Consider the following 26,291-nt stretch of genomic DNA (forward strand, 5'->3'; position numbering starts at 1 on the left):
TTTTGCTGAACAGGATATCACATTTATTACTGAGAAGTGATTAATAATGAAGAAAGGGCAAATTCCCAGCTTTTCACTGTTGATGAGGAGTGGAAAAAAAAAGATTAAGCAGTTTTTGTTTTTCCAAAGTTCAGTGTCCAAAAAAAAAATTCCTTACAGTATTCCTTTAGTCCAGTCTTCTTTTTTAATTAGGTGGATGTAGACTTAATTGGCAGCAATTTAAAAAAAATGTTCACCTTAACTGTTGTGAACAGTAACCATTTTAATTTTTTTTCAACGGAAGGAGGGACAACAGAGAAGTAACAGCTCTTTCCCGGAGCATTTTCAAAACGAAACGAGCAGCATTTGCAGGAAAAGGTGGGGTGGGGGTGCAGTTCCCAAAACGGCCTGGATGCTTTAATTTGGGCTCCATAAATTAAGCTCAAGTTGGAGAAGGAAATCTATCCACATGCTGACCCAGCTGTGCGATGCCTTTTCGATGCTGTGAGGCCGCTGATTTCTTTTCCAAGGAAATATATTTAAATGCAGCCCATGAACCATAAAAATCAAAAATTGATTTTAATTTTTTTTCAAACAGAAGGAAAACAAGTTGTACCACTTTGTAAAGTCACAACTGATAGTTGAGAAAGGATTTTTTTTAAACATTTTTCCCCACCTAGTTCTTGCTATCGTTCCCAAAGTTCTATAGAAGAGGATTAACGTCTGACAACTACAAGTCTGAAAGTCGTAGAATTCACTGAAAAATGAAAGAAGGTGCGTGGGAAGGGAGGGGACAGGACAGGAAGAGGGATCTTCATTATCACTCAATTTCTTGAAGAAATTTCAGGACATGACACTTAGGTCGACGTCACATTTCCAGAGAATACATCGTTACTTGACACGACCTTGACGTTCCTGTAAAGAAAAGGCAAAGGTTTAATCCAGTTATTGAAGCTGGCTTAGGTTTAGTGACAGCAAAATACAAACTGCACAATTAGAAACATTGAGGGAAAAACCCTTTATAACGGAGATGGTTAGAATAGAATGCTGCGCTGTTGAATCAAGAGTCCATAAGTTTTTTTCAAAGGGGCAGGTTCATATACTTTAATATTCTTTTTCAAACTATGGACAAGGAACTGAACTACATGACTTGCGCATAAAATGAAAAGCACAAATTCCTTGGAGTGTGTCTATCTCAGTACAATCTTTGATTCCATTCGTTATCAACTAGGTCACAGTATACCTAGAACCTGCTTTCCCTGATTGATGATGGCAATTAAAATCTGCTAAAGCCCCTTTCGAGAGAGTTGGTTAGGGTTAGTGTGAAACTAATACATAGTAGTTATTAACCCTGTGGCTATGTGCTGAATTATCAACTGGCAGACACAGGAAGTGAACTGCAAAAATGTCCAATTTCTTCAAATCTCCAAACACTTCACTATTTCTATGTCTAAATACTTCTGAGAGGCTGTCATCTGTGTAGGAAAACATGGTCACAACTTGCACACAGCACGTTCTCACAAAACAAAGACAGCATTGTCAAATTATCTACTTCTGGTGTTTCCAATTAAGGAAGATTGTTGACCGGAACAGCAAGGACATAGTTTTTCAAGCACTTTGTTATAACAAGGACACCGGACTCTCTGACCCTCATGAGGTGGTGAGTGTGTTGCGCATGGAGAATACAGAAAACAGGATCATGAAGGTGAAAGGAGGGGTGGGAAATTTCAGCTAAGAATTAAAACCCTAATTATCAGTGGTTCCTGCTAGGAAGTGTGGGTGTTAGAGGAGTTTGGGACAAACGTAAGGCTCTCATAATAGAAAGATTGGTATTTGTTAAATAATTTGACTGAACAGGACAGCATAAACCAGTCTTACAAGTCATATCAGGGCAGAACTAGGTCAGAGGTTAGGTGGCATGTTTTATATACCAGCATGAACCTGTGAAACAGGTTAGCAGGTTGTGTAATGAAACTTGATCCACTTAATTCCTTAAATTGAAAGCTGGAGCCGTTTCTGGCTGAGGGAGGTTTCCTCACACAGAGGTGGATACCTCATGCTGAAAAATAAGCAGTGCAGACTCTTGGGCTAGCTTTGATCAGTTAAGGGGATTGAAGACAAAATTGTCAGAGCTTTTCTACAGTCCGTATTGGTTTCTCCGCTCTTTTAAGAGTACCCAGCTCAAAGAAATGTAGCGGGGAGTGTCTGTATTGTGATGCATAAGATATCACAACTGTGTGGGATAAGTGAGTCAGACCGGAAAGTCTTTACCCTTGTTTCGTATGTTTTAAGTCCTTACATAAAGGATGACCTTTTAGGACGATGCAGGAGGAATCCTGGAAACCTTGCATCCAACCAAAGGAAAATCATATTTAGAAACAAATATAGACAGGAAAATAAATTGTCATTCCAAATGGCTCATGTTCTAATTATTTCTTTAACCCTAGCAGCAATTTGAGGTAATTACAGTCTTCCTGGACTTATCAGTCCAACATGTATTTAGTTCATACCAACGATTAATAAGCTCACAGTAATAATGCCATTTGTAAGGTAGTACCTTCACCTCAATGCTAACCATTTTGATAACACTAACTCACTTTTTCACAAGACTGGCTGCTCAAACTTCAATCGTATACTAATATATCCAAACTTTGGTTTGAATTTAAAGGCAGACTTTAAAAAACATGTACTTTTAGTTCTTTTACCCTCTTTCCCACCATCTATTTAAGGGAGGAGATAGCAATGGCAGAAGCAAATTGGGATCTCTTTTTCATCATAGTATCAAGTCCTTGCTTTCAAAGGCCAGAAAACAAACTCCAAATACAGTATTATGGACCAGTCACACAGAATACTGCTCAATTTTGACATACTCATTCAAAACGTATTACTTGTAAGATTTGTAACTTCAGACCTAGGATGACAAGGTCATTTTGGGCTGCATTAAAACTATTTACTTGCTTTGTTTTATTGGGACGCATTACTCATCTACACTATCAAGATCCCAGGACACGTTAAAAGAACACACAGCATTCCTATACATGGCACCACGCTTATGTGTTACTCAAACCAGATGCATTAGACTTTTTGCGATTGGCACTATGGATCTTATTTTAGAGTGAGTTTACAAATCACTTTACTCACATTACAAAGTTTAATAAATGTCAATGTGTTTTCCTTTTGGGTGAGGTGTTAACAACTGCACCCAAGAGAAACATCACCACCTTTTGTTTTTGGTGTGGGGGGGGGGGGGGGGGGGGGGGGGGAGGTATTTGCTATCTGATTCACTGCACTTCTGTCAGCATCCTGAAAGAGCAAGTTTCCACTTTCTTGCTTTTCCCAACAGTTGTGCACAATTCCTTTTCAAATAGTTACTCTTTGAAAATTACAACTAAATCTGTTTCCACCAGTTTGTGTTCCAGATTGTAACATTTTGCTGAGGTAAAAATAAAACTCAAACCCCTCTATAAGCTACTGTATTATTGTTTTTAAATTATGCACAAATGTGCAAAGATGAAGATCGTGAATCTTTTTAAGTAGATCAGTTTACAGCTAATCACTGCAAGTACATTAGCAGAGTTATGATTAAACCTACAATCATGTCTCTTCTTATCCCAACCAATGCCTTTTTCAGAGAAAGGCACATCTAGGCTATTCTTTCATGTGCTTACTTCACACATTTAAGTTTCTTTTCTCAATGCTTTTGTTGCATCAGTTTATACTGCAGCTCATTGAACACATTCAGAAATTGCAAACCATCACTTTCCCAGGATATGAAACAGAAGCCACTGGCTTGTAATAGTGACATCACCAGCAGGCTACTCCACAGGGCATGTTTACATTTCACATATACTCCATAGCACTCACCAGGGCCCACTATTTGGGAAAAAATGCAAATTACAGTCCAGTCAATCTAAGCTCATAGAGAAGGGCAGACAGACTGTACTGGAATTCTATCAGTACAATAGCAAAATTAATCTGGAAGTTCAGACTGTATGCTGAAGAACATATCTTGTATGAGACAGGTCAATGTGATTGCTACTTATGATTTATTAGAACAGTATATTTTGCAAGTGCTGCAGGCCATTCCAAAATATTCTGGTGCAACCTGGTGAAAAACTGAATAGATATTGGAATCTGGACATCAGACATCAATACTGAATAAGCAAGAGTTGAATTTAAAGCCTAGTGTCATAAAACCACATTTCCTCTTTTGTTCAGACAGATCCTTGAAGAAGAAATTAATTGTTGGGAACTATGGAAAAGATTTGCCCCCACATATGTCATATTGAGTCTGCCAGGCATCATACATGAGTGTCTAAAGTTTAACAAGCTTTGTTTAATTAAATTGCATTCATTTCACAAAAAGGCAAATAATACTAACTCTTTAGAATAAACAGTATTCTTAAGCATCTCCACTGGAGTGCAAGTGTCTTTTGCATAATTTAACATTTTTCTGTCCATAAATGTTTAAGTAATGCATAGAATTCCAAGAAATTAGGTTTCTTGAAACCCAGGGTAAACCAATAAATTATATCACACTAAAATTCCGAATGTACTTATTGTATCAATTATTGTTGCTATTTGCCAGTGATTGTTCAGTATTTTACAGCTTAAAGCTCTTGGGGAAATTAAAAAATATTGTATTAAATCCAAGTCAAATTGTATTTATTATTGCTCTCCATATATGGTATTCAGTATCCCAACTTTTGTAATGGTGTATGCACAGAACGAGAAATATGTATCTGCTAACACAACTGATACAAAATTAACCCTGTTTCAAGACTCGATCCAACTGTCTTTGTTTTTCCCTTCTCAGCCAGTTCAATCTCATGACCTTTTACTGTAGTACCTACTTGCACAAGCATCAAATTCTTTATGTAAGGGAATATACAAGTACAGACATCTTGTACAACTATGCAGGGAACTGATAAGACCACACCTGCATGACTGCATACAGTTGTGTTTTCAGGTGAACAGTTCACTAGGATGAAGGGCTTGTCATATCACAGAACTGCAAAATTGCCAAAGAACAGAGAAGGCCACGAGGAAAGGTTGAACAGGTTTGGCATATGCTCATTGGAGTTTAGAAAAATGGGAAGTGACCTTATTGAAATATCAGATTTTGAACAGGTAGATACTGAGACATTGATCTCCTCCTGGGAGAATCCAAAATCTGGGACAAATTATTTCAAAAATAAGGGGTCACCCATTTAAAAGAGATGAGGAGGAGTTTCTTCTGAGGGAGGATGGGATGTTGAATATTTTCAAAGCTGAGTTAAGAAAGATCTTTGCACTACAAGAGAGTCAATGGTTATGGAAGGCAAGCAGGAAAATAACAGTTAAAACCACAATCAAATCAGGCACGATCTTACTAAATGCAGAGCACGAGAGAGGGTCCAAATGGTCGTCTCCTGCTCCTACTGCTTATGTTTTTTAATTTGTCAATTTCTATTACCACCATTTGCAATCTCAATTCACGTACTTTCAATTATCAAAATAAATCTAAAGACCCATATACACCTGCAAAAATTGAAAAAAAGTTTACTACCTCAGCAAAACCAAACATTGGAATACTACGACTTACTTCTGTAACTTGCTAGGAGGAAAGGCATGGGGAGGGAAGACATACATTCTTATACACACAAGTGAATGCAGACTCAGTTGAACCAATCATAAAGATAGAAAACAGAAGCACATGTAGGTCATTCAGCCCTTTGAGTCTGCTCTACCATTCAATATGATCATGGCTCATCATTTAATTCAGTATCCTGTTCCCAACTTCTTCCAATACACTTTGATCCCTTTAGCCCTAAGAATTATGTCTAACTCCTTCTTGAAGTCATTCAATGTTTTGGTCTCAAATGCTTTCTGTTGCAGAGAACTCCACAGACTTTCTGGGTTAAGAAATTTCTCATTTCAGTCCTAAATTACTTTCTCCAAATCCTTAAGTGAGCCCTGATTCTGGACTACCTTGTCATAAGGAACATCCTTCCTGTATCTACCCTGTCGAGTCCCGTTAGAATTTTATAGGATTCCATGAGATCCCCACCTCATTATTCTAAATTCCAGTGAACATAATCCTAACCAATCCAGTCTCTTTTCATACACCAGTTCTGCCATCCCAGGAATCAGCCTGGTAAACCTGCATTGCACTCCCTCCACAACCAAAACATCTTTCTTCGGGTAAAGAGATCAAAACTGCACACAATACTCCAGGTGTGGTCTCACCAAGGTCCTGTACAATTGCAGCAAGACATTCCTCTTCCTGTATTCAAACAGGAAGGTCAACATATCAATTGCCTTCTTCACTGCCTGCTGCATCTATATGCTTACTTGGAGCAAGTGTTATTCAATGAATCCCAGATCTCCTTGTATCTTTTCCCTTTCCCTTGCCATCGCCAGATAATAATCTAGCAACCTGATTTTGCTACCGAGTGGATAGCCTTACATTTATCCATGCTTTACTTCATCTGCTACATATTTGCCCACTCATTCAACTTATCAAAATCACATTGCAGCAGCTCTGTACCTTCCTCACAGTTCACTTTCCTTTGTGTTGTCTGTAAACATTAACATATATTGTGAATAGTTGGGTCCGAACACTGACCTCTACAATAACCCATAGACAAGGGCTCCAGTCAGAAAAAGACCCATTTATGCCCGCTATTTCCTGTCTGCCAGCCAGGTCTCTATCCATGTCAGCACATTATCTCCCAATCCTACGTGTTTTAATTTTACATGGGACCTTCGAAAGCCTTCAGGAAATCCAAGTAAACCACAACCACTGGATCCCCATTGTCATGAGTTACCTCCTCAAAAAAATTCTAATAGATTTGCCACGTATAATTTTCTTTTCATTAATCCATGGACTTGTCTAATCCTATCACTGTTTTCCAAATGCTCTATTATTAAATCTTTTTATAAATCAACCCTAGCATTTACCCCACTACTGTTGTCAGGCTAAGTAGTCTATAATTTCATTTCTCGCTACCTTCTTTCTTCAATATTGGGGTTACAGCTACCCTCCAGCCCATTGGAGCAGTTTCAGAGTCTATAGAATCTTGAAAGATGACCACCAATACATCAACTATTCCTAGGGCCACTTTCTTAAATACTCTGGGGTATAAAATTATTGTGCCCTGCTGATTCATCAGTATTTAATCCTAATTGTCCACCAAGATTTCTTTCCCAATCCAGATCGTTTTCAGTTCCTCTATCCCTCAAGGTCCCTTTTCTCAATATTTTTAGGACAATTGCGTCACCCTTTATGAAGGCAAAAGCAATGTATGTATTTAATTGGTCTGCCATCTCTGTTCTGCATTATAATTTTCCATGTTTCTGACTGTTAAGGGACCTACATTTGTCTTCATGATTCTTTTGCCTTCATATACGTGTAGAAGTTTTTAGTTTGTATATTTTGCAAATATAGTACTCTCAATCTATTTTGCCTTCTCAATCTCTTTGCTCTACGTCACTGAAATCTGAACTGCTCCCACTCCTCAGGTCTTATTTTTTTGACCAATTTGTTTGCCGTTCCTTGGATCTAATATTCTTCCTAATTTTCATTAGCCATGGCCAGGCAACCTTGCCAGTTTTATTTTGGTACCACACAAGAATGAACATTTTTTGCAGTTCCTATGTGCTATTTAAATGTTTGGCAATACCTATCCATCATCAGCCCCTTAAGCAACATTGTCTAATTTATCATAATCAGCTTGCACCTCATACCATTATAGTTTCCTTTATTTAGATCGAAGACTCCAAATTAACTATGTCACTCTATCTTAATGGAGAACTCGATCATATTATGGTCACTGTTCCACAAGGGGCCTTGCAAAACTAGACTGCCAATTATTCTCTCCTTACAGAAAATGAGTTGAGGATAGCCTATTCTCTAGTTGGTTCCTCAACATTTTTATCCAGAAAAACATTTCATACAAACTCCATTTTCTACTCATGCCTATTTAGATGCAGTCCTTCCCAACTAAGTGTACATATTTCCTCTAAAACCAATCAATGCTAACAACCTTCATTCTTTCTTATCTACCTATTATTTCCATGCCCATAGTTGCATGCCAAAACCTTTTCTTGGTTATCAATATGATTTCAGTTTAATCACTGAGCTACTGAGACAAAGGGCTGGCTATTCAAATATAAGGTACAACATGGCAAAACAAAGGTTTCCAATTAATGACTTAGGAAAGAGGGGCCTTGCTTTACAGGGTCCAGGTGTAAATTCGAGTTTTCTGACCCAAAAGTACAATTAGGAGACAAGTCTTTCTTGACAATATTGTGCTGTCCACCTGCAATAAAGTCAGTCAAAAACTTAAAGTCAACAAGTTTTATTTTTATTGTTAAGTATTTGAGAGTTTACTGTGGATCAAAAAGGTTGATAAATGTTATTTTGCTGTGTACAAACTCCAGTTTCTTGCATTTCAACAACGTTTCATTGGCTGTAGAGCACTTTGCACCTATAGTGAAATCCCAGAAAGTAATTACCAAAATGAAAGCAATGAATTCATGCAGGCACGTCCATTTGCAATGCAGAGAAGAAAGGAGATTGATGTTAGAATGACATCAGAAACAGGCCATCAAATGGTCTATGCTGGCGTTTATTCTCTCCAAGACCATCTTTCCCTTGCTGCCTCATCTCAGTCAATCAGTATAATCTTCTATTCCTTGTGTTGTTCCCGTATTTTATCTATCTTCTCCTTAAATGAATTTTGCTATTCACCACAACTACTCCCTACACCTACCCTATCAAAACCTTTCATAATCTTAATGAGCACCCAGGTCATACCTAAGCCACCTCCTTTCAAGAAAGGCACATAAGTATACTCTCTTAGCTTTAGATTATAAGACAAATGTTTTAGTTTAGCAAACTATACAAATTCTAGAAGCTCACTCATTTTAATACTGGACGAGTACTGTGTCGTTCTATTTTGTATTAGTGGTCATGATTTACAACACAATGAAGGATGTGTTTAGCAGGTTGCAGGAAGATATCAAGTCGGATCACTAGTTTCACAAAAAGTGGTTGTTTCTGCCGCAGTCAGCTGTGTGGACATGGTTAGTTATGCGACCTACTCAAGGCCCACACATCTGCAAACAGCAGCTTTTTAGTCTGTGTATAAATGGTGTGTGTCCCAAGTATAATTGAGAGGTTTAGTTAGGTGTTTGTAGAATTCAAACTCTAATATAAAAAATGCAGCACCAATATTTCTGCCCATTTGTAAATACATCTCATTGGTGAAGCAAATATTTCACTCAAAAAACACAGAAATAATGGATTTTCAATCATCTAGAAGGCCAAAGGCAATAAGGGCATCTCCAAGATACATGCCACCCTGGCTTAGAAATATGTTGCTGTTCCTTCAACATCACAGTCAAAATCGTGCAAGTCCATTCCTAGCTGCACTATGGGTGTGCTTACCACAGACAGACTGCAGCACTTCAAGGCAGTGCACACTACAATCTTTTCAAGAGCAGTTCGATAGTGCTGATCTTACCAACGACGCTCACATAGTATGAATAAATAAAAATACCAGCAACTACCAGGATTGATTTATTTTCATATCAAGATTTCACACTACACCCATTTCCTCATACTTACTGTTTTTGCCTCACACACCAGATACTCTTATTGTGTGGGAACAAGTTCACAGTTTTAGTTACAGCAATAAATACAATGTCTCCTCAAAGGTTGTCGCCTTTGACACTTTGCTGTTTCCTGTCCTATGAAAAATTAATTATGGTCCCAAAAAGTGCACAACTTTTTTCAAAAACATTTCAGTTACTTTATACAACCAAAAATAGTTTCCATTTCAGTTTAATTGCACACCTACCCAGATTAATGCCAGTCTGGAGACCTACCCAAAATCAAAGAGAAACCCTGCAATACCTTTTGTTCTAAGGCACTAACACCGACTGGACCTTGTTCCATGGATGCCAAGCTGCAAATGTCAATTTATCTGGTTTCAAGTACTACCTCAAACTACCTTGTTATTTAGTTTTATTGCAAGTCCAGAACCTGGTCAATATATTTTTGAAACTGCAAATATATTGCATATTGCACAGAGTGCCATTATTTGTACCATTTACAATATTCTCAAAGCGTAGATCAGTAATTCATTATATAGGAACTCCTTTTCCTAAAACGATATAGTTTCTCAATCTATTGTTTTCAATATACTCCACCAGTCCAGTCCTATGTAAAATTTCATCAGCAGTTACTAAAACCTAAGTTTTCTCCTCCTGGGTGAAATTGGTTTTCTTTATTAAAAAAAAAAATGCAAGTAATGTGTTTTCACCTACAGAAACTCAGCATATTATTCTCACAGGCACAAGTTCCTCAAGAATTCTAATACTTTAGGATTGAGTCCTGTAAAATTTAACCTCCAGCTCCACACAAACTCCATTACAAGATACTCAATGTACCACAGTAACTAATTAGCAAGTCAGCATTTTATTTTTTCCCAAGGCAGAGATAGTAATCACTAATTGTACCATCTTCTTTCTTCAAGGGCTTATTTGGGCTCAGGAGTGCACAACATATTTAAAAATTTCAGGCCATTAATCAAGTAATTCTTAAGAAAACAAGAGGACATTATTTCTCTGTTGCAGCAGAAATATTCCCCTTGTTTTGTTTACTCATTTGTACCTTTGCAGTATTCAGTTAGTGCATGCAGCTGCATTTTCAGTTTTCAGCAGGCCTAATGCCCAACTTCGCTGTTAGCACTCGATTTATTTTATAAAGAAATGGTTGTTTGTATCATGTGCTTACACAGATTACAGAAAAGGTTTGGTGAAATAAGTGCAACAGGTGATTTAAATGGACACCAGATTGGCAAGACTCTTGAATATATGCAATGCCAATGGAATTCTCAAGGTCTCAAATTTATATTTGGAAGCAAAAGAAGAATATTAAAACAAGTTACTATGGATAGGACCACATTGTTTTGGGATGTCCTGACATGACCGGTCACTGTATAAATAGTTAATTTGTTTAATTTCTTCAGTCCTCTATCCAAGAAGATGTACAAATGACTTCCAAGGTGGTGCTGAAGCAGCCTATTGGACAGGGTGACAGAAAAATCAGGAAAACCTAGAATTGACAGCCACAGCAACTGTAGAGGATTTGCAAATCAGGATCACAGCTTAGAATTCTCTGAAAATTTAAATTCATCAGCCTAAAAAGAATTTCAGCTTAAGAAGCCAAGTTGGTTCTCGGAAAAGACAATCTCAGACCTACATTTCCAAATCATGCAATCGCAGGAACTGCAAACTGCTTTACAATAAATTAAGTACTTTTGAAGTAGTCATTTTTACACCATAGGAAAGTGACCATTATTTTGCATACAGCAAGCTTCCACAAAAAGTAAGTTGATGAGCCACTAACTGTTTTTGTGATGTTGACTGGTGTACAAGTATTGATCAGGATGTTAAAGAAACACCAGGGGAGTCAACCCTAAACTAGTTCTAAATGGGGCCTTGGTTTAACCTCTCATCTGAAAGGCTTGCCTTTGGTTTCAAATCAGACGATTAAAGTCTCCTAGTTGTGAAGGAGGCAACTGCACAAAAGTAATTTTAAACTAGTTTCAATTTTGAGCAAAAACTACAGTATTCTCACAGAAGAGCTGGTGGTTTGTATGGCAAATGGCAGTCCCAATACACAGGAACATGAGGTTAAGCTTCAGATGCATTGCTCGTGTGTCCTTATGTAACACGTGCTGAAATTTATTTACAAGTCTCAAGGAGGATGATATTTTATTCTTAAATAGGCTCTCAACAGTAGAGATTCTTATAGTTTTAAGGTGTTCACAAATACAGAAGAATGGCAATCAAGTGAAAAAAATTAAGTAATTGGAAAAGGTGCAGAACGCAAGTGATTACAAAACAGACAAATGAAGCAAGGGCACATTTTAGATTATTCGCTTGCTAAGTGACTGAAACACTTATCAAACTCTGCTCTGAAAAGTAAACATCAGGTTCTTTATAAAAAGGTACACAGGGCTGAGCAGAGTTTTAGCAGCTATTTCAATTAGAATCACCACAAAACGCTTTCTAAATATGATTTCACTCAAACATCACCCTACTTCGATTGATGATCCATGCTGGATAACTCTTGGAGGAAATGTGAACACTGACAAAGGTGACAAATACTTGCATTTCGACAGAACTGTAGCACATCAAAACACTGAACAATTTTAAGAATGCTGATTGTTGCATTGATTTACTGGCCTAACTGACCAACTTTTGTACACTTTAATCAGTGTCATGGTACTTAAGCATCCAAAGAGTGACCTCACACGTAACACAAGTGTTAGCAGCGATGGTGTGAAGGCTGAACCCACAAGCTTCTGACCTCAGAACAATGTTTGCACTATGGAAAAGGACAATTTCCACAAAAAGAACTTTTCAATTTCAACATAGGAAGGGTTATGATGGTGTGTTTGCCGAGCTGGGAGGTTCGATAGCAGACGTTGGTCTTGCTGTTGTCTTGTGCCAGTTCAAATTTATATGGTCCGGGTGTTGCTGCTTCTGGTAGGTGCCTGTTCTGGCTGTGCGTTGTCATGATTGGTGTATCGGGTCTAATTCAATGTGTTTGTTGATGGAGTCCACAGACAAATACCAAGCCTCCAAGAATTCCCTGGCTGTCCTGTGTTTGGCTAGTCCAAGGATAGTAGTGTTGTCCCAGTTCAAAGTGTGGTTTTTCTTGTCTGTTGTGTATTGAAACCAAGGAAGAAAAACACCTCCACAAGGTCTTTACCAGGAATGGATACCCCGCCACAGTTTCATCCATAGGTGCCAAGCCAACAGACCTCACAACCAGGACACAACAAAACCCAAAACAATAACCACATATTAAAAAAAAATACCTCAGAACTGACAGCCAGACTACTTAGACGAGAAATCATACAGCACACGAACTGGCAGCCACACTAAGTCAGCAACTGAACAGAGTTAAAGACCCAAAAGATACCATAGACAGGACAAATGTAGTTTACAAGACACCATGCGGAGACTGCACAGAATACTACGTGGGACCAACAGGCAGACAACTAGCAACCTGCATCCACGAACACCAGCTAGCAACTAAACGACACGACCAGATGTCCTTTGTTTCAATACACACAGACTACACTTTCAACTGGGACAACACTACTATCATTGGACAAAACAAACAGAGGACAGCCAGGGAATTCTTAGAGGCTTGGCATTCATCCACAGACTCCATCAACAAACACATTGAATTAGACCCGATATACTGACCATGACAACACACAGCCAGAACAGGCACCTACCAGAAGCAGCAAAAACCAGACCATACAAATTTGAACCAGCACAAAACAACAGCACTTCATTGGAGGCTCTACAGCACTGATGATGTCACCTAGTAAGGGAACAAAACGTCGGCTATCAAACGTCCCAGCTCGGTGAACACACCAACATCTACAACCAGCACCCAAGCTACAAATCTTCACTTAAACCCTGAATAGGAAGGGTTAGGTTGAAAGTAAGAACCCTCAGCCCAGCCTAAGCTTTCAGACAATAGTTTTCAGTGCAGTTTGATATTATTCATGATAACACTGTAACCAGAACCCATTTGATTCAAATTGCAGGGCACTTTCTTTGTGATGTGAAATTGGACCTACCCAAAATTTCCAAAGCTGACTGCATCTTTCCCCTGGCTGCAGTATTGCTTTGGTGCAAAATTTTAACTCATGTGCACACAGCATGCAAACACCAGTTGCCCCAGAGCATGAAAGCCATAACCCAGACTAAATATTTTTTCAACTTGTTCAAAATATTTCGCTCAAGTATTTTCCAAAATGATTAGCCCTTTTTGATTAATCAATTTGAACTGGACTTTAGTAATCATTTTTTTTTCTGACAAGGACAGTATTGTTGCCCATCCTCAGTGACCTTGAGAAAGCTCACATGGCAGTGTCCTTAAACAATTAGATTATATGATCTAGCAAAGATGCTCCCAGCAACACTGTATTCCAGATTTTGGCTCAGTAATGTACATTCAAGTCAGGACAGCAAGTGACATTGAGGTGATAGTGTGCCCCATCACCGTAATGTACTTCTCCTTCTAAATGATGCATTTGTACCACCAAAGCAGCCTTTTTGAGTTTATCGCAATGCCTCAATGTAAATAATACACTGCAATCACAATACAGAGATTTAAGATATTCAAGTGCATGGATGGAATGCCAATCATGTGACCAGCTTTGCCCTTTAGAATATGGAATTTGCGATGCAGCATTTTAGATACCATAATAAATTGCTTACAACATCTGCATTTGACTGCCTGACTCAGCGCATTACTATAATTGAGATAGTCATCCAGCTGTTGGTGCTCTTGAAGCATGTAACTGAGGGATGGGACATGGCCCATGTCATTCAATCAATGTCAGGCATCTCACAAACTGATCAGGCATAGCACACACTTCACTGTGCCCAACTTAGAGGGTACAAATAATGTTTTTTGTTTTCCATACAGCAGCACTGTGGTTTTCACCAACTCTTTCCTTCGCTTCACAGATGCTGTCAGACTTGCTGAGCATTTCCAACAATTTCAGTATTCACGTCAGTGGTGAAAACCCAGAGACTAATCCATTGCACCGTCTCTGATCACCAGAGATTTCAGATGTCCTTTACAACCAATTGAAATGCTTGGTCCGTTACATTTTCCTATATTACAAAAGGAGGGAAAATAGAAAGCACACAAACATTTCAGGGAAATTTGCATGGGAAGTGTATATTTAAATCTGGTCAAGAACTGCATCCCAATCCTTTAAACAAACTTACTCACAGCATTCATTAAACTCTGCAAGTGGTTAGTATTTCACTAATCTTATTTGATTAATTATTAGCGAGAAGAAAAATCACATTTGAACCAATATACTTTTATTGTATGATACACTTCTGTGACACCCAGAATTCATTCCCTTGAATTTTCTCACCACTTCAGCCTACTCTCAACTCAATTGCTTTCCAGACTCCAGCCAAGCCTGAATGGGCAAAATCTATAATGTTAATGCAGGGATAACAGTTACTATTCAAGTGGATATTAAACATTTCATATCCATTCCATAACCTTTACGTAAATTCTAGTGGCATTACTTAGATATATCTAATTCTTTTAGCCATCAATTCAGACAGAATGAGAACCAACAGGGTTTAAGTAAACAGGATGTTTGTCTATTTTAAAAAAAAAACTTAACACTACTCAAAAAGCTTGCAGGGATTTCCAAAGTTGACAATTTTCAGCGTATCACAGTCTTCGAATTAACATTTTTTAGCAGGACCAACCTTTTTAACACACTCCTCCTCCTCTTGACGTTTTTCGTAATGAGAAAAGTCATCAAAGATAGAGGTTGTATGCTTGTAACTGGCAATAATTTTCAGAACCTGCTTGGCTTTTTCCAAGGGCACCTCCTGAGTGTCTCGGGAGTTGGTCACAGGTTTATTCTCATTGTTTTCCAGGCGAATGTGCCGCAGTTGACTATTGGGCACGTCCTTCACAAATATCCACCTCACATCAAACCGTCCTTTCCACTTGTCCTGAGACCACACCCCAGCACAAGTGTTGTAGTCCACAGTCGACTTCATCTCTGCAACACCACAGAAGTGGCCACTTCCATTAACGCTAAACAAGAGGTAAACAGGGCCCTTGCCATTCATCGTACGATAGGCTGCATCCAGTCTCTTATTGCCATGCTCGGTACTACACCAAATGGAATATTTAATAGAGCGATGGATGTCATCCTCGGAGTAGCTCTTAATGATGAAAACTCGTCCATGTTTGGGATTCCAGTCAAAATCCTTGGGGTTATAGTTGTTCACAGATCTCAGTTTCTCCAAGACTGGATGAGCTTCCACAGAAGTGGAATTTGAATTCCCATGTGACAGTCCAATGCCTCCAGCATCCACTCCGTTTTGGCCAAATCCAGCTGCCCGGTTGCGAGGTGCAACCCAGCGGTTTGGTTGTGGTTGCTGTTGCACTGGCTGTGGCGGCACCTGCTGCTGTTGGCCTGAGGAAACCTGCTGTGCTTGCATATTCATCACCTGTTGGTTCACTGGCAGGGGAGGTGGCTGGCCTTGCTGCTGGCTGTTTGTTTGAGTCGATGGTGGAGGAGTGCTTTTGGCCACATTTGCCTTGTTATCCCAGGTACCAATATCCATATTATGTTTAATTGGAGGTGGTGGAAGGGATGGTCCAGCAGCCCCACCTTTTGCCTTCTTGGGTTGGGGTTTTGCTGGCTTGCTTGCAATGTCTGCCCATGAAGTTGGCTTCGGGGGTGCAATAGTAGTTGGTGGCATGGGATTAGAAGGTATTGCATTACTTGAAATAGTCGACGTAGGATTACTCCCAACAGCAGAACCTACCATTTTAGATACGTTACTCACAACCTCACCACCACTTATCTTCAGTCCTGCCATACCTTGGTCAATGCTATTCATACCCGGTGCTTTATTCAGTGTCTCATTCGTAAAAGCTGATTGTCCATCCATCATAGCTCCGCCCAGAGAGCTGGGAGGGTAAGCATAGCTGCTGGGGCTATATCCTGAGCTCTGAGTGGACTGTCCCTGAGAACTGCTGGTCCCCCAAGCTGAGAAGTCCACGCCACTAGGAAAGAAGTTAAACCCATGCTGGCTCAGGAAAGGAGTGTTCCCCAAAGTTCCTGGCTGTCCAAACATTGCATCAGGTAGAAAGTGATGCTCTCCGTTACTCAGTTGTCCATATGACGTCAGATAGGGCATAGGTGGATCTCCTCCTGTTGACCAGGCAGCCTCGCTTAATGAATACTGAAACCCTATAGATGGACTATAGTAACTTGGCAGGTAGGAATCAGACATGGCAGTGTAGGTATTGTTCTGTTAAAACAAAATAAAAACATTCAATAAGCAACACTGCATAAAGAATAAGGAACCATAAAGAATCTAATTAAAGTCTCATTTAATTCCAAAACTTCAGTCACACTGCTACCAGAATGCAAGTGCTCAGCACTGTTGCGTGAATTTCTATAACACATTTTAAAATAAGTGTGCATGCATATGCATTTAACCATCAACACTGCAAGGAATGTAGAAAAACTCCCCAGGAATCTTTGGGCTATACAGTGGGTGCAGTCAGGCCCCAAGGATAAAACTTAATCCTGATAAAGATACCATCTGGCATTACATTCACTAGTACATTTTTTTGGCTTAAAACAACAAATTTTGAAACTAAAATACAAAACAATGAGAAATTTATACCTTGCATAAGTTGGCAAAAAAAAGAGTGGATTCTTGGGTTACTCTTCCTTAAATTTCCCAAAGTTTCCACACTAATGCTGTAACCGAAGGGTTAAGGATTCCAAAGCTACTCCTTCCCAATGATCTCCCAAATTACTTGCCTTCTCAAGCAAAACTTGATGTTGGGAGCTCAATGCAAGGAAATCATTTGCATGCTTAAATCTTTAATACTAAAGACCATAAACATATCTAATTTACCATCCCAAATTTCTCATTATCAGTGTCATCAATCTGAACCCAAGAAGAATATCTTCAGCTTGCTCGTCTCCTTTAAAACATTCCTTAAAAACTAGCTCCATGATCAAGCTTTTGGTCACCTGTTCCAATAGCTCATGTAGTTAAGTGCCATTTTTTCTTTTACAACAATCCTATGAAAGAACCTCAGGACTTTTAACTAAAAGATGCTATTTAAAGTTCTCGAGGGAATGACTTCCCTTACTTGGTACCAATATGCCTCACCTAGAAAAGTACAACACTGCTTAAAAATGTAAAATTCTTTCACTTCTGTTCATATCACACAAACTTGACTCATTTCAAGAAAAAAAGAGAAACAAAAAGCACAAGTGTTGCAAAAGGTTAAAATAAATCACTTCACAATGAATGGGTTAACAAAACCAATGCAACAAAACTTCATCTAATTATAAAGAATCTTTTTTTAAAATAAATAGCTTTAAACGATTTCGCTTGATCAAGTGGTTTTATAATTCTGCGAAGTAATTTGGCCTTGAACGTCTCTACGGAAGTGCATAAATGTATCCTTTGTTCAGACTGAAGCTCAAACTATATGCACAATTATTCTACATTCTAATTACAAGACTGTAATGGAGACATGGCACAACTCTTCCATTGATTCCTGCGGACACAACTTCCATTAGGCATTCATTTGTAAAGTTGATAACTCAAAAGGTGGCCAACAGTTGCAGCACTTACTCACAGAACAGAATGAAGAACTGTTGTTTTATTTGAAGGAGGAAATGCTTGAGCATTGCAATTGCGAACACCAAATTGAACAGTACGATCAATTTCCAACTAAATAAAACGTCAGACAGTCAGGAAGGGAAATTACTCATGCAAACTTAGCTTTATTTAGTATGGCTTTCTATCGTATCCTATCTAATCCAAGGTAACTGCCTGGGAAGGGGATCTGGGATTTCCCCAATTTCACCCAGGCATTTAAAAATGACCACGGCACTAAAAAATGACTAGAAAAGCCATCCCATGCAAATTTGCAGGCAACTAGACCAGTGATAGCATAGACAATTTGGAGTAAGTGATACAATGATTAGGATATTTGACAAATAGCAGCCAACATAAACGGACATTATGCCAGTGTCATGTTTTCAGACTTTTTGATCCTTTTCCTTAGTGGAAAGGATTTTAAGACTCAACTTTGAAATGCCTTTTTTAAAAAGTGAATGTGCACATTTCGAGAACATGTATTCAAGCCAGATTGCTCCTTAGTATGAGTGCTATCATGATCTCACCTCAGGTGCACTGAGAAAGTATTCACTTGTTCGGGATGGAATATTCTGCTAAGCTTTGCATAAAGTAGGTTTTTTGGGGTTTGGGAGTCTGGTGTAGAATAGAAAAGATGGTAGTAGGTCGACGAGCAATATGACAGTGGTCAGAAACCAAAACAATTTTCTCCAAGGGGCAGGAACACCCGACCTTAAGTTTGCAGCCTTTGCTGGACCCGACAACTACTTCAGGCAAGACTTAAACAAAACACTGCAAGAATAGGTTTGGTCAGAAGGAAAATACAGCAAGGTAGCTGTGTTTTTAAGAACAAATGGCAATCCATTAATGTAGACGGAGCAAGGCATAAGTGGTCAACTTTCCTTTTGTTTTTAAAAGAAGTTTGTCTCCAAAATTGTTGCAAGAATACAAGTACAAGACATGGTAATCGGACATTTATCATCACTAAATGGAATTATCTGGGTACATGTCAGGCTGTACAAAATCTGGATAAAATCAGCTCAGTACAGTCCCAGTGTTGGAAGTTTATTGTGGCCTAAATGGCAAAATACTGTCTAACCTATTGGGGAGCTTTCAGAAAACATTTTAGAATAAAACAGTTTGCTGAAATGTACCCTCAAAGGTATCTAGCTCAGCCTCAAAAATCAAAGCTCTTTGAAATATAGGTAAATAACTTCCATCCTAAGATCAACCACCTTTCTTGCCCTTTGCTTGTATTTTAATTCTTCTCATTCTAAGTAACTACAATCTTAATAGCCTGTCTCAAACAATTTGAAGACGACATTTGATACATCTGGGTTCAAAATATATTTAGATCTTTATACACACTGATGTATCACAGACTGACAAACCAAAGTTAGTTCTCCACAGGAGAGATTTCAAAATAGTTACAACAATAAAGTATGAATAATCCCATCCAATAATGACAGTTATTATTTCTCACCCTGCTAGTCATTGATTTCTAGAGATACAATTATAGAGGCTAACCGCAACAGTATTTTTTCACAACTCAATGTCTGATTAGGTCCCTGATGCTTCCACCCTCTAGACAGTCTAACTCTCCCTCTGAGCAAACAAATAATTAGAGGAAATTCATGAAGAGGGATAGATAGCAGAATTTTTTTTAGATAAATCACAGGTACTGAACTCCCCAAAGCCAAAGTTAAATGCGCTTCAGCAAGAGAAAAATCATAGAATTAACATCAAGAGATTACATACAATATCGCTGTGTAAACATGGGTTCTTATACTCTAGATTTCAGCCTAACTTCTAATCAAATGGGAAACTTTCAACTTATCAATAAACTACTGGAAGGTAGACTTAGATGCGGGATGATGTACAAACAACTGTTGCATGAAGGCTTAATACAAACTTTGAGAAAATCTGAAGTATTTATCCCCAAACAGCTTGACTCCATTACTAGTACTTGTACTTGATCAGGAAAACATGGACAACACTCTTTCAGGGGGATAATCTAAGGTGCTCACTCAGTGCTGTAGTGAAGGAATGCTGCATTGCTCGAGATGCTGTCTGAGTTTAAGCATTAAATCAAGGCCACACGTTCCTGTTCAAAAGGATTTTTTTAAAAATTCCACCGTAGCACTTACAAAGTAGTCCTCGAATAACTTTGGTAGTCATCTTCCCTCAACTAGCAATTCTACCAGTCTGTTTTTTCTTTTGCCTTTTATCGGATTTTGCACGGTGTAAATTGATCATTGCATATGCATGCACAAGTGAATTCATTTCAGAATGAACTGGATGCAAAGAATATACATACTCGTGAAATGTTAAGATGTCACAAATACTAAGGTCGCTAATTAATATAATGACCTTGTGAATGATCTAACTTTGCAATTTGTTTACAGTATATTAATTTGATATGACAAACTATTTTGCAGCAGGTTATGAGAGAAAGTCTTGTGTTATTCTGGTATCAGAGCAAACAGATGAAGGACATGATTTGACCCTATTAGTGTCCTTCACTCAGGAATAATAACTGACCTAAGAATCCCTACTTTTGGAAATCAGCTAGAATCTCCAAATTGCAAACAATAACCAGGGAGTTGTGCTAGCAAGTAGATGCATGGGTTTCAAAAAGAAACTCAGGGTCAGTTGTGATATTTGTTAGCAACAATTTCCAATATAAAGTGCCTTTAATGCAAACTTTAAAAAATAGGTTATAAGAAGTTTAAAGTGGAGAGATGGAGAGGTGAATAGCCTGTCATCAAACAATGCCAAGATTCCCAAATTAAAAACGATGGATATAATTGAAATTGCAATCCTGCACCGGTCACCATCTCTGAGAGGGAAGGCAAAGAATTGAAGAAAATACTTGAGAAAATTGAGTGGTGTTCTATGGAAAACAGTTCCTGTTTCTAAATCTTAATCTAGTGTATGTACCTTGTCTGCTCTTCAGGTTCCCAGAAAATAAAGTTCCCAATTGTGGAAATGAACTGGAATTGGGCTGTGAACTGAAATATTAACAGAAAAAGGCAAAAGCCTACAACACAGCTACATATAATACCTTCAACAAAAACATCCACGAACAATGATAATGGCTAGACACAGCAAATCCTTCTACCCTGAAAGGAATGAATCAAGAGCAAAATCGCAAAAAGAAAGAAAATTTGTTTTAATTCATACTGACAAATTTCCACCTAACCGAGGAAACCGGCCGACAAATTAATTTCACCATACTTGGCAAGGCATTGCCAACTTTATTCTACGATTCAGAACTCCCACTTCACTCATCACAATCTCCAATGTATCATATTCATAAAATCAATGAAATATCATCCAAATACCTCAACTCCCAGCTCATAAATCACTAATAAAATTCTTACACACTTACCTGCCTGGTCTGAGTGCTCAAATAAGGCTCAAAGTCATCGTCATTTAGTGCATCCTTTTGATGAACAGCTCCATTTTGTACTATAACAGAATTGGAGGGGGAAAAGATTGAATAAAAATTGGAAATATTAGACAACCAACATAAGTTAGATCTGGAAAACATGAGCTTACACAGAATTAAACAAACAAAAAAATTCACTCTCTTGCTTCCCTTCCAATTACATCCTCTCATGAAGTCTGAAGTCTAGGAGGCAATTGTCAGCAAGTAGAGAATCAGATAATCCCACTCCAATCTGCAGTAGACACCTACTCCTGCACTTCCAACCAAGAGTCCAGTCAGCATGACTCACTGGCTCACCGTGCAGTATATTTACTCAATAGGTCAGACAAGCACGTGCTGCAGGCACTCAAAGATACAACATTCCTGCCTAGATAAACTCAGGGCCTAAGAATAGCAGTTTGGCTTTTTCATTTTATGTTTTCATTAACTGGGCATTTCTCAGGAACAAACTGGGGCATCTTAAAGGAATAAGTGCCTCAACTACCTCTTCAAGTAAATATAGTGGGTGAAGTAAAATAGAGGGCGCTATTACATACAACAGATCACCAGTCTTTAATGAAGAAATACAATAAGTAAAATTTTGTAATTGGTCAGCTGATAATCGCACTGTGTAGTGCTTAGTCAGACATCTAAAAGTTCTAATCTGGACTAAATTACCCAACCTCTGCTTGAACACTAATGAGAGAATCTACAATTTGCCTCAGCAATCTTGGGCTACAAAGGGTTCAATCAGTCAGGATTTCTGAACAATGCTCCTGATCACTATTCAATGACACTCCTGTTGGAAAACGCTCAGTTTGAACATCAACTATATCCAGATTTCATTTGGTTGTGATGGCTTTCCCAGTTGAACAACTTGACAAAAAAAATCCTAGATTCACACTTGAGGGATAGCCAACTGGAATTTTATCCTAATGAGTCAGAATCTCATAGAAAGTAAAGTTTTTTTTTGCTCAGGAGGAAGGGTGAAAAAACAAACTAGAAAGCTAGAGAAAACAAGTTTTAAAAGTTAGTTCATATCTAAGACATATTCAGGCAGAGAACATTATAAATTCTGACCAAGTTAAGACATCATTTTAATTGGGAATGAAAATATTCTTTTTCAATAAGCCAATGAATCCAAAAGGCCCTGCAGCAAACATTGTGAGAAATGACCCACATGCTTTTACAAACATAAATGTAGACCAACAGAAGTATTTGTAAATCTGCTGGCCATGTGTTTATAGTTCAAACAGCAAAGCTATCAGAAAATCCAGAAGGATCTTTCCTTAGACTTGATATCATTAATTGAAGAATGTGGCATGATCAATCTAAAAGGCCTTTTATTTTAATTCACTGTATGAGTTGTGGCCCTTACAAGATTTGCTTCTATATTTATACATTCCTTCGTTATTAGACATTTTAACCGTATGCTCAAGGCTTATGACCAGTTAGCATTTTGGTACAGCAAAACATGGTTGTTTTAGGAATGGTCTCCAAGAGTGTTGTAAATTGTCTGAGAGGTGATTTAGTACTCAAGTAATGAAGTTGAGATGGGAAGGCACATGCTACACGGCAGAAGATCATATCTCAAACAAACATTCCATATCAGGGACAGGTTTGGGAGGTACACATCTATGATGAACATGGGTAGCAACGTCACTAAAAATGTAACACAGTGGTGTTTATCTTTCCAGTGATACAAAATGGTTCACATCTCAAGTTGATGTAAACGAGCTTGTGGCAAAAAGTGAAAACAAAAGCTGAAAATGGGAAACTTGTAACGTAAGCGAAACCAAAGAAGGGTAGTTCCAGGACCTAGCAGAAGGCAGCACCAAAGCAAGAATAATTGGCCAACTCATCTATAGTTCTGAAGAATGGTCACTTGACCCAAAACATTAACTCTTGATTTCTCCCCACACGTGCTGCCAGACCTGATATTTCTTCCAAGCAATTTGTTTTTCAATCTACAACAAACCTAGTTATTTACTAATGTAACAACAATTCATGAATTTTTCACAACTGAACTCCACAAAAATTCAATACAAACTTGAGAGAATGACAAAAATGTAACAGGTCTTTCATAATCATGGAAAGTTTAAATGAATTTACATATCGGGCAATCTTTTTAATTAACAAACACGCTATAGAGACTTGGTTGCAACACATTAAACTCATTCAACAAAAAAATTGTGAAATGTTCTCCCCGCCCCCAATTAAGGGAGTGTCATGCAAATACAATTCGTACAATTCTTCTTAAATCCTCAGTGTTAAATGAATATGTTTTCAAAACCTGAATCATCCAAAAGTAGTTACAACCATAATTTCTTTGCTGAAAAAAATTATAATGAAGATACCAATGAAATGCATTAGTCATTCTTCCTGTTCATGGGGTAACGTGTATTTTATATCAGGGCTCTTTATAAATAATTAAGCTCACCTCACAAAATTCTCCTTCCCCCCAACCACCCCCCGCCCTCTAAATTTGCAAACGGTGGGAAGAAAGAAAGAAAGAAAGAAAGAAAGAAAATGAGTGTGAGTGTTGAGGCCGTTAAAACTCATACATTGGCTACTTAGTCTGACTGGAGGTCTAGGCTTTGAGGCCTGTGCCGCTTCCTTTTCTCAAACACACGAACCTTCCCGATCGCCGATACAAATCGATCAGGAGGAATTAGTTGAGTAAAGTGCCCGCACCAGCACCTCCTGCGAGCTGGCCACCATTTTAAAATAAAACACACACGACTAGCCGAGACTACAGCGAGAGGCGGCCACACACTTTCTTACCTTTATTTCCTTGGCCTTTCGGTCTCTGGACCAGCCGGTTTCCGGGCGGACGAGGGAGAGAAGAACGGAGGGAGGAGGTGGGGGGAGGGGGAAAAAAAGGGGAAAAAACATTAATCGAGTGCCGAGGCTGCGGCCTTAGGGGAGGGGGGGGGGGGCGGGGGGGGGGGGGGGGGGCGGCGGATCTACAAACCACCCCCGCGGTCTGATTCACCGGTGGGTGGTGCAGAGAAAAGGAGATAGTAGGTTTTATATCCTTACCTGGTCCAGGACGCTGGTGGCCGACATTTCTTCATGAACCGAGGCCGGGGGGAGGGGTGGGGGAAGGGGAAGGGTGGGAAGGGAGGGGGTTAAAGAGTGAGGTACGCGGGCCCCGAGGCTGTGGGCTGGGCTCCAGCGGCCTGCACAGCGCGCTGACTGAACTGGCTGCGGGAGGGCGCCGCGCGGCTGAGGATTTAATAAATATATTTTTTTCCTCTCTCCGACCGACCGAGCGAGCGCACGGACAGGATCCCGGGAGTTGAGGTACTCAATCCTCTCTGCCGCTGGTGAGGAAGGGCCTTATTTCAAGAAACCCGTCCGAACGATTTGGCTCCGGTCCCGGCCTGCCTCGCTCGTTCCCTTCCTGCCTCCCTCTCTCACAGACACACAATGGCCGATCCGCTCACATGGGCCGCAGCGGAAACCCAGCGTCGCCCGCCCGCGCACTCGCCTCATTCCCCAAACCCAACCCCTCCCCCTTCAGATCAGGGCAGGCCAAACTTCCGCGGTCCTCCTGCTGCAGCGCCACCTGCCGCCCCGGAAGACTCCTTCGGGCAGGGTCTCACGGTTAGCCACTTTCGGCGTTTCCCCTGGGGTTGATGGCTTTGAGCATTTGATATTCCGCGAAAAAAAATGCAGACCCCGGCTCGAGGGGCCGAATGGCAGCCTACTTGCTCTTCATACCTATAAATGTGTCACAGAAAGTCACATTACTCGATTTTGGAAAACCTCAGTGAAATCGCCTTTTGATCTTCTCTTCTCCAAGGAAAACAACTCCATACATAAATGACCTTCCCAATAACTTAAACACAGCGCTGCTATTTGCAGATGACTGCATGCTTTACGCACCAGGGAAAACACAAGAACATATCATCCACTGCAAGATGATCTCCTGGAATTGCAAAATTGGCAGAACTTAATGAGAGATGGCGTTCAATGCCAAAAAATTACGTCAAATGCTTTGACAACAAAAAGGACGGAACAATAGATTGCTTTAAGTTCTGTAATCAAATTCGCCAACAGATAGACACGCAACTATACATTGGAGTTCATCTTAAAACACAATTCGCAAAGGGAATTCCACATTCAGCACCTAACATCCAAACTAGAGCTCTTGAATTTCTGAAAAGGAATATTTGGTGTTGTGACAAAATATTAAATTTATAGCTTACCATGGGTGTACCCAGTATGTGTGTGGGATCCTTAATTTGCTAAGAGGTATAAATAAAATTGAAGACATTTTGCACAATTCATCACAAATCAGTATGGGAAATATACCAACGTCATATTGTTAATCAAAGATTGAGAGGAAGAAAATAGGTTTACCATGTTCTACAAAATAAGTTCCAAAATATATAGTGAGAAACATCAGAACGAAGTACCTGGCACACTCCAGCAATTTGACAAAATACAAAATAGCCATTCACATGGATACTTGCAAAGATAATTTGTTTTTAAATAAGTGTATCAACTGTTTTTCTTTCTTAGTACAATTCCATATTGGAACAAGCTGCTAAATGAAATAATCACAACTCCATCTCTTGAAATTTTCAAGATCAATTCTAATTTATTTCCATTGAAAAGCTTTTCATAGACC

At 39.1% G+C, this 26,291-nt stretch overlaps 1 protein-coding gene across 1 annotated transcript; it reads right to left on the minus strand.

Annotated features, from left to right (window-relative positions):
- On the minus strand, window positions 1-25,160 carry ythdf2 (YTH N(6)-methyladenosine RNA binding protein 2). The gene is made up of 5 exons (XM_048612989.1): window positions 24,695-25,160; window positions 24,437-24,461; window positions 21,614-21,693; window positions 15,301-16,866; window positions 1-894 (listed from the first exon to the last, which is right to left on the minus strand). Exons 1-5 carry the CDS (start codon window positions 24,719-24,721, stop codon window positions 871-873), a joined length of 1,722 nt encoding a protein of 573 aa, XP_048468946.1. The 5' UTR covers window positions 24,722-25,160; the 3' UTR covers window positions 1-870.
- Window positions 25,161-26,291: the final 1,131 nt, after the last annotated feature.

The sequence above is a fragment of the Rhincodon typus genome, chromosome 27, assembly GCF_021869965.1.
Source record: "Rhincodon typus isolate 14 chromosome 27, sRhiTyp1.1, whole genome shotgun sequence".
NCBI lineage: Eukaryota > Metazoa > Chordata > Chondrichthyes > Orectolobiformes > Rhincodontidae > Rhincodon > Rhincodon typus.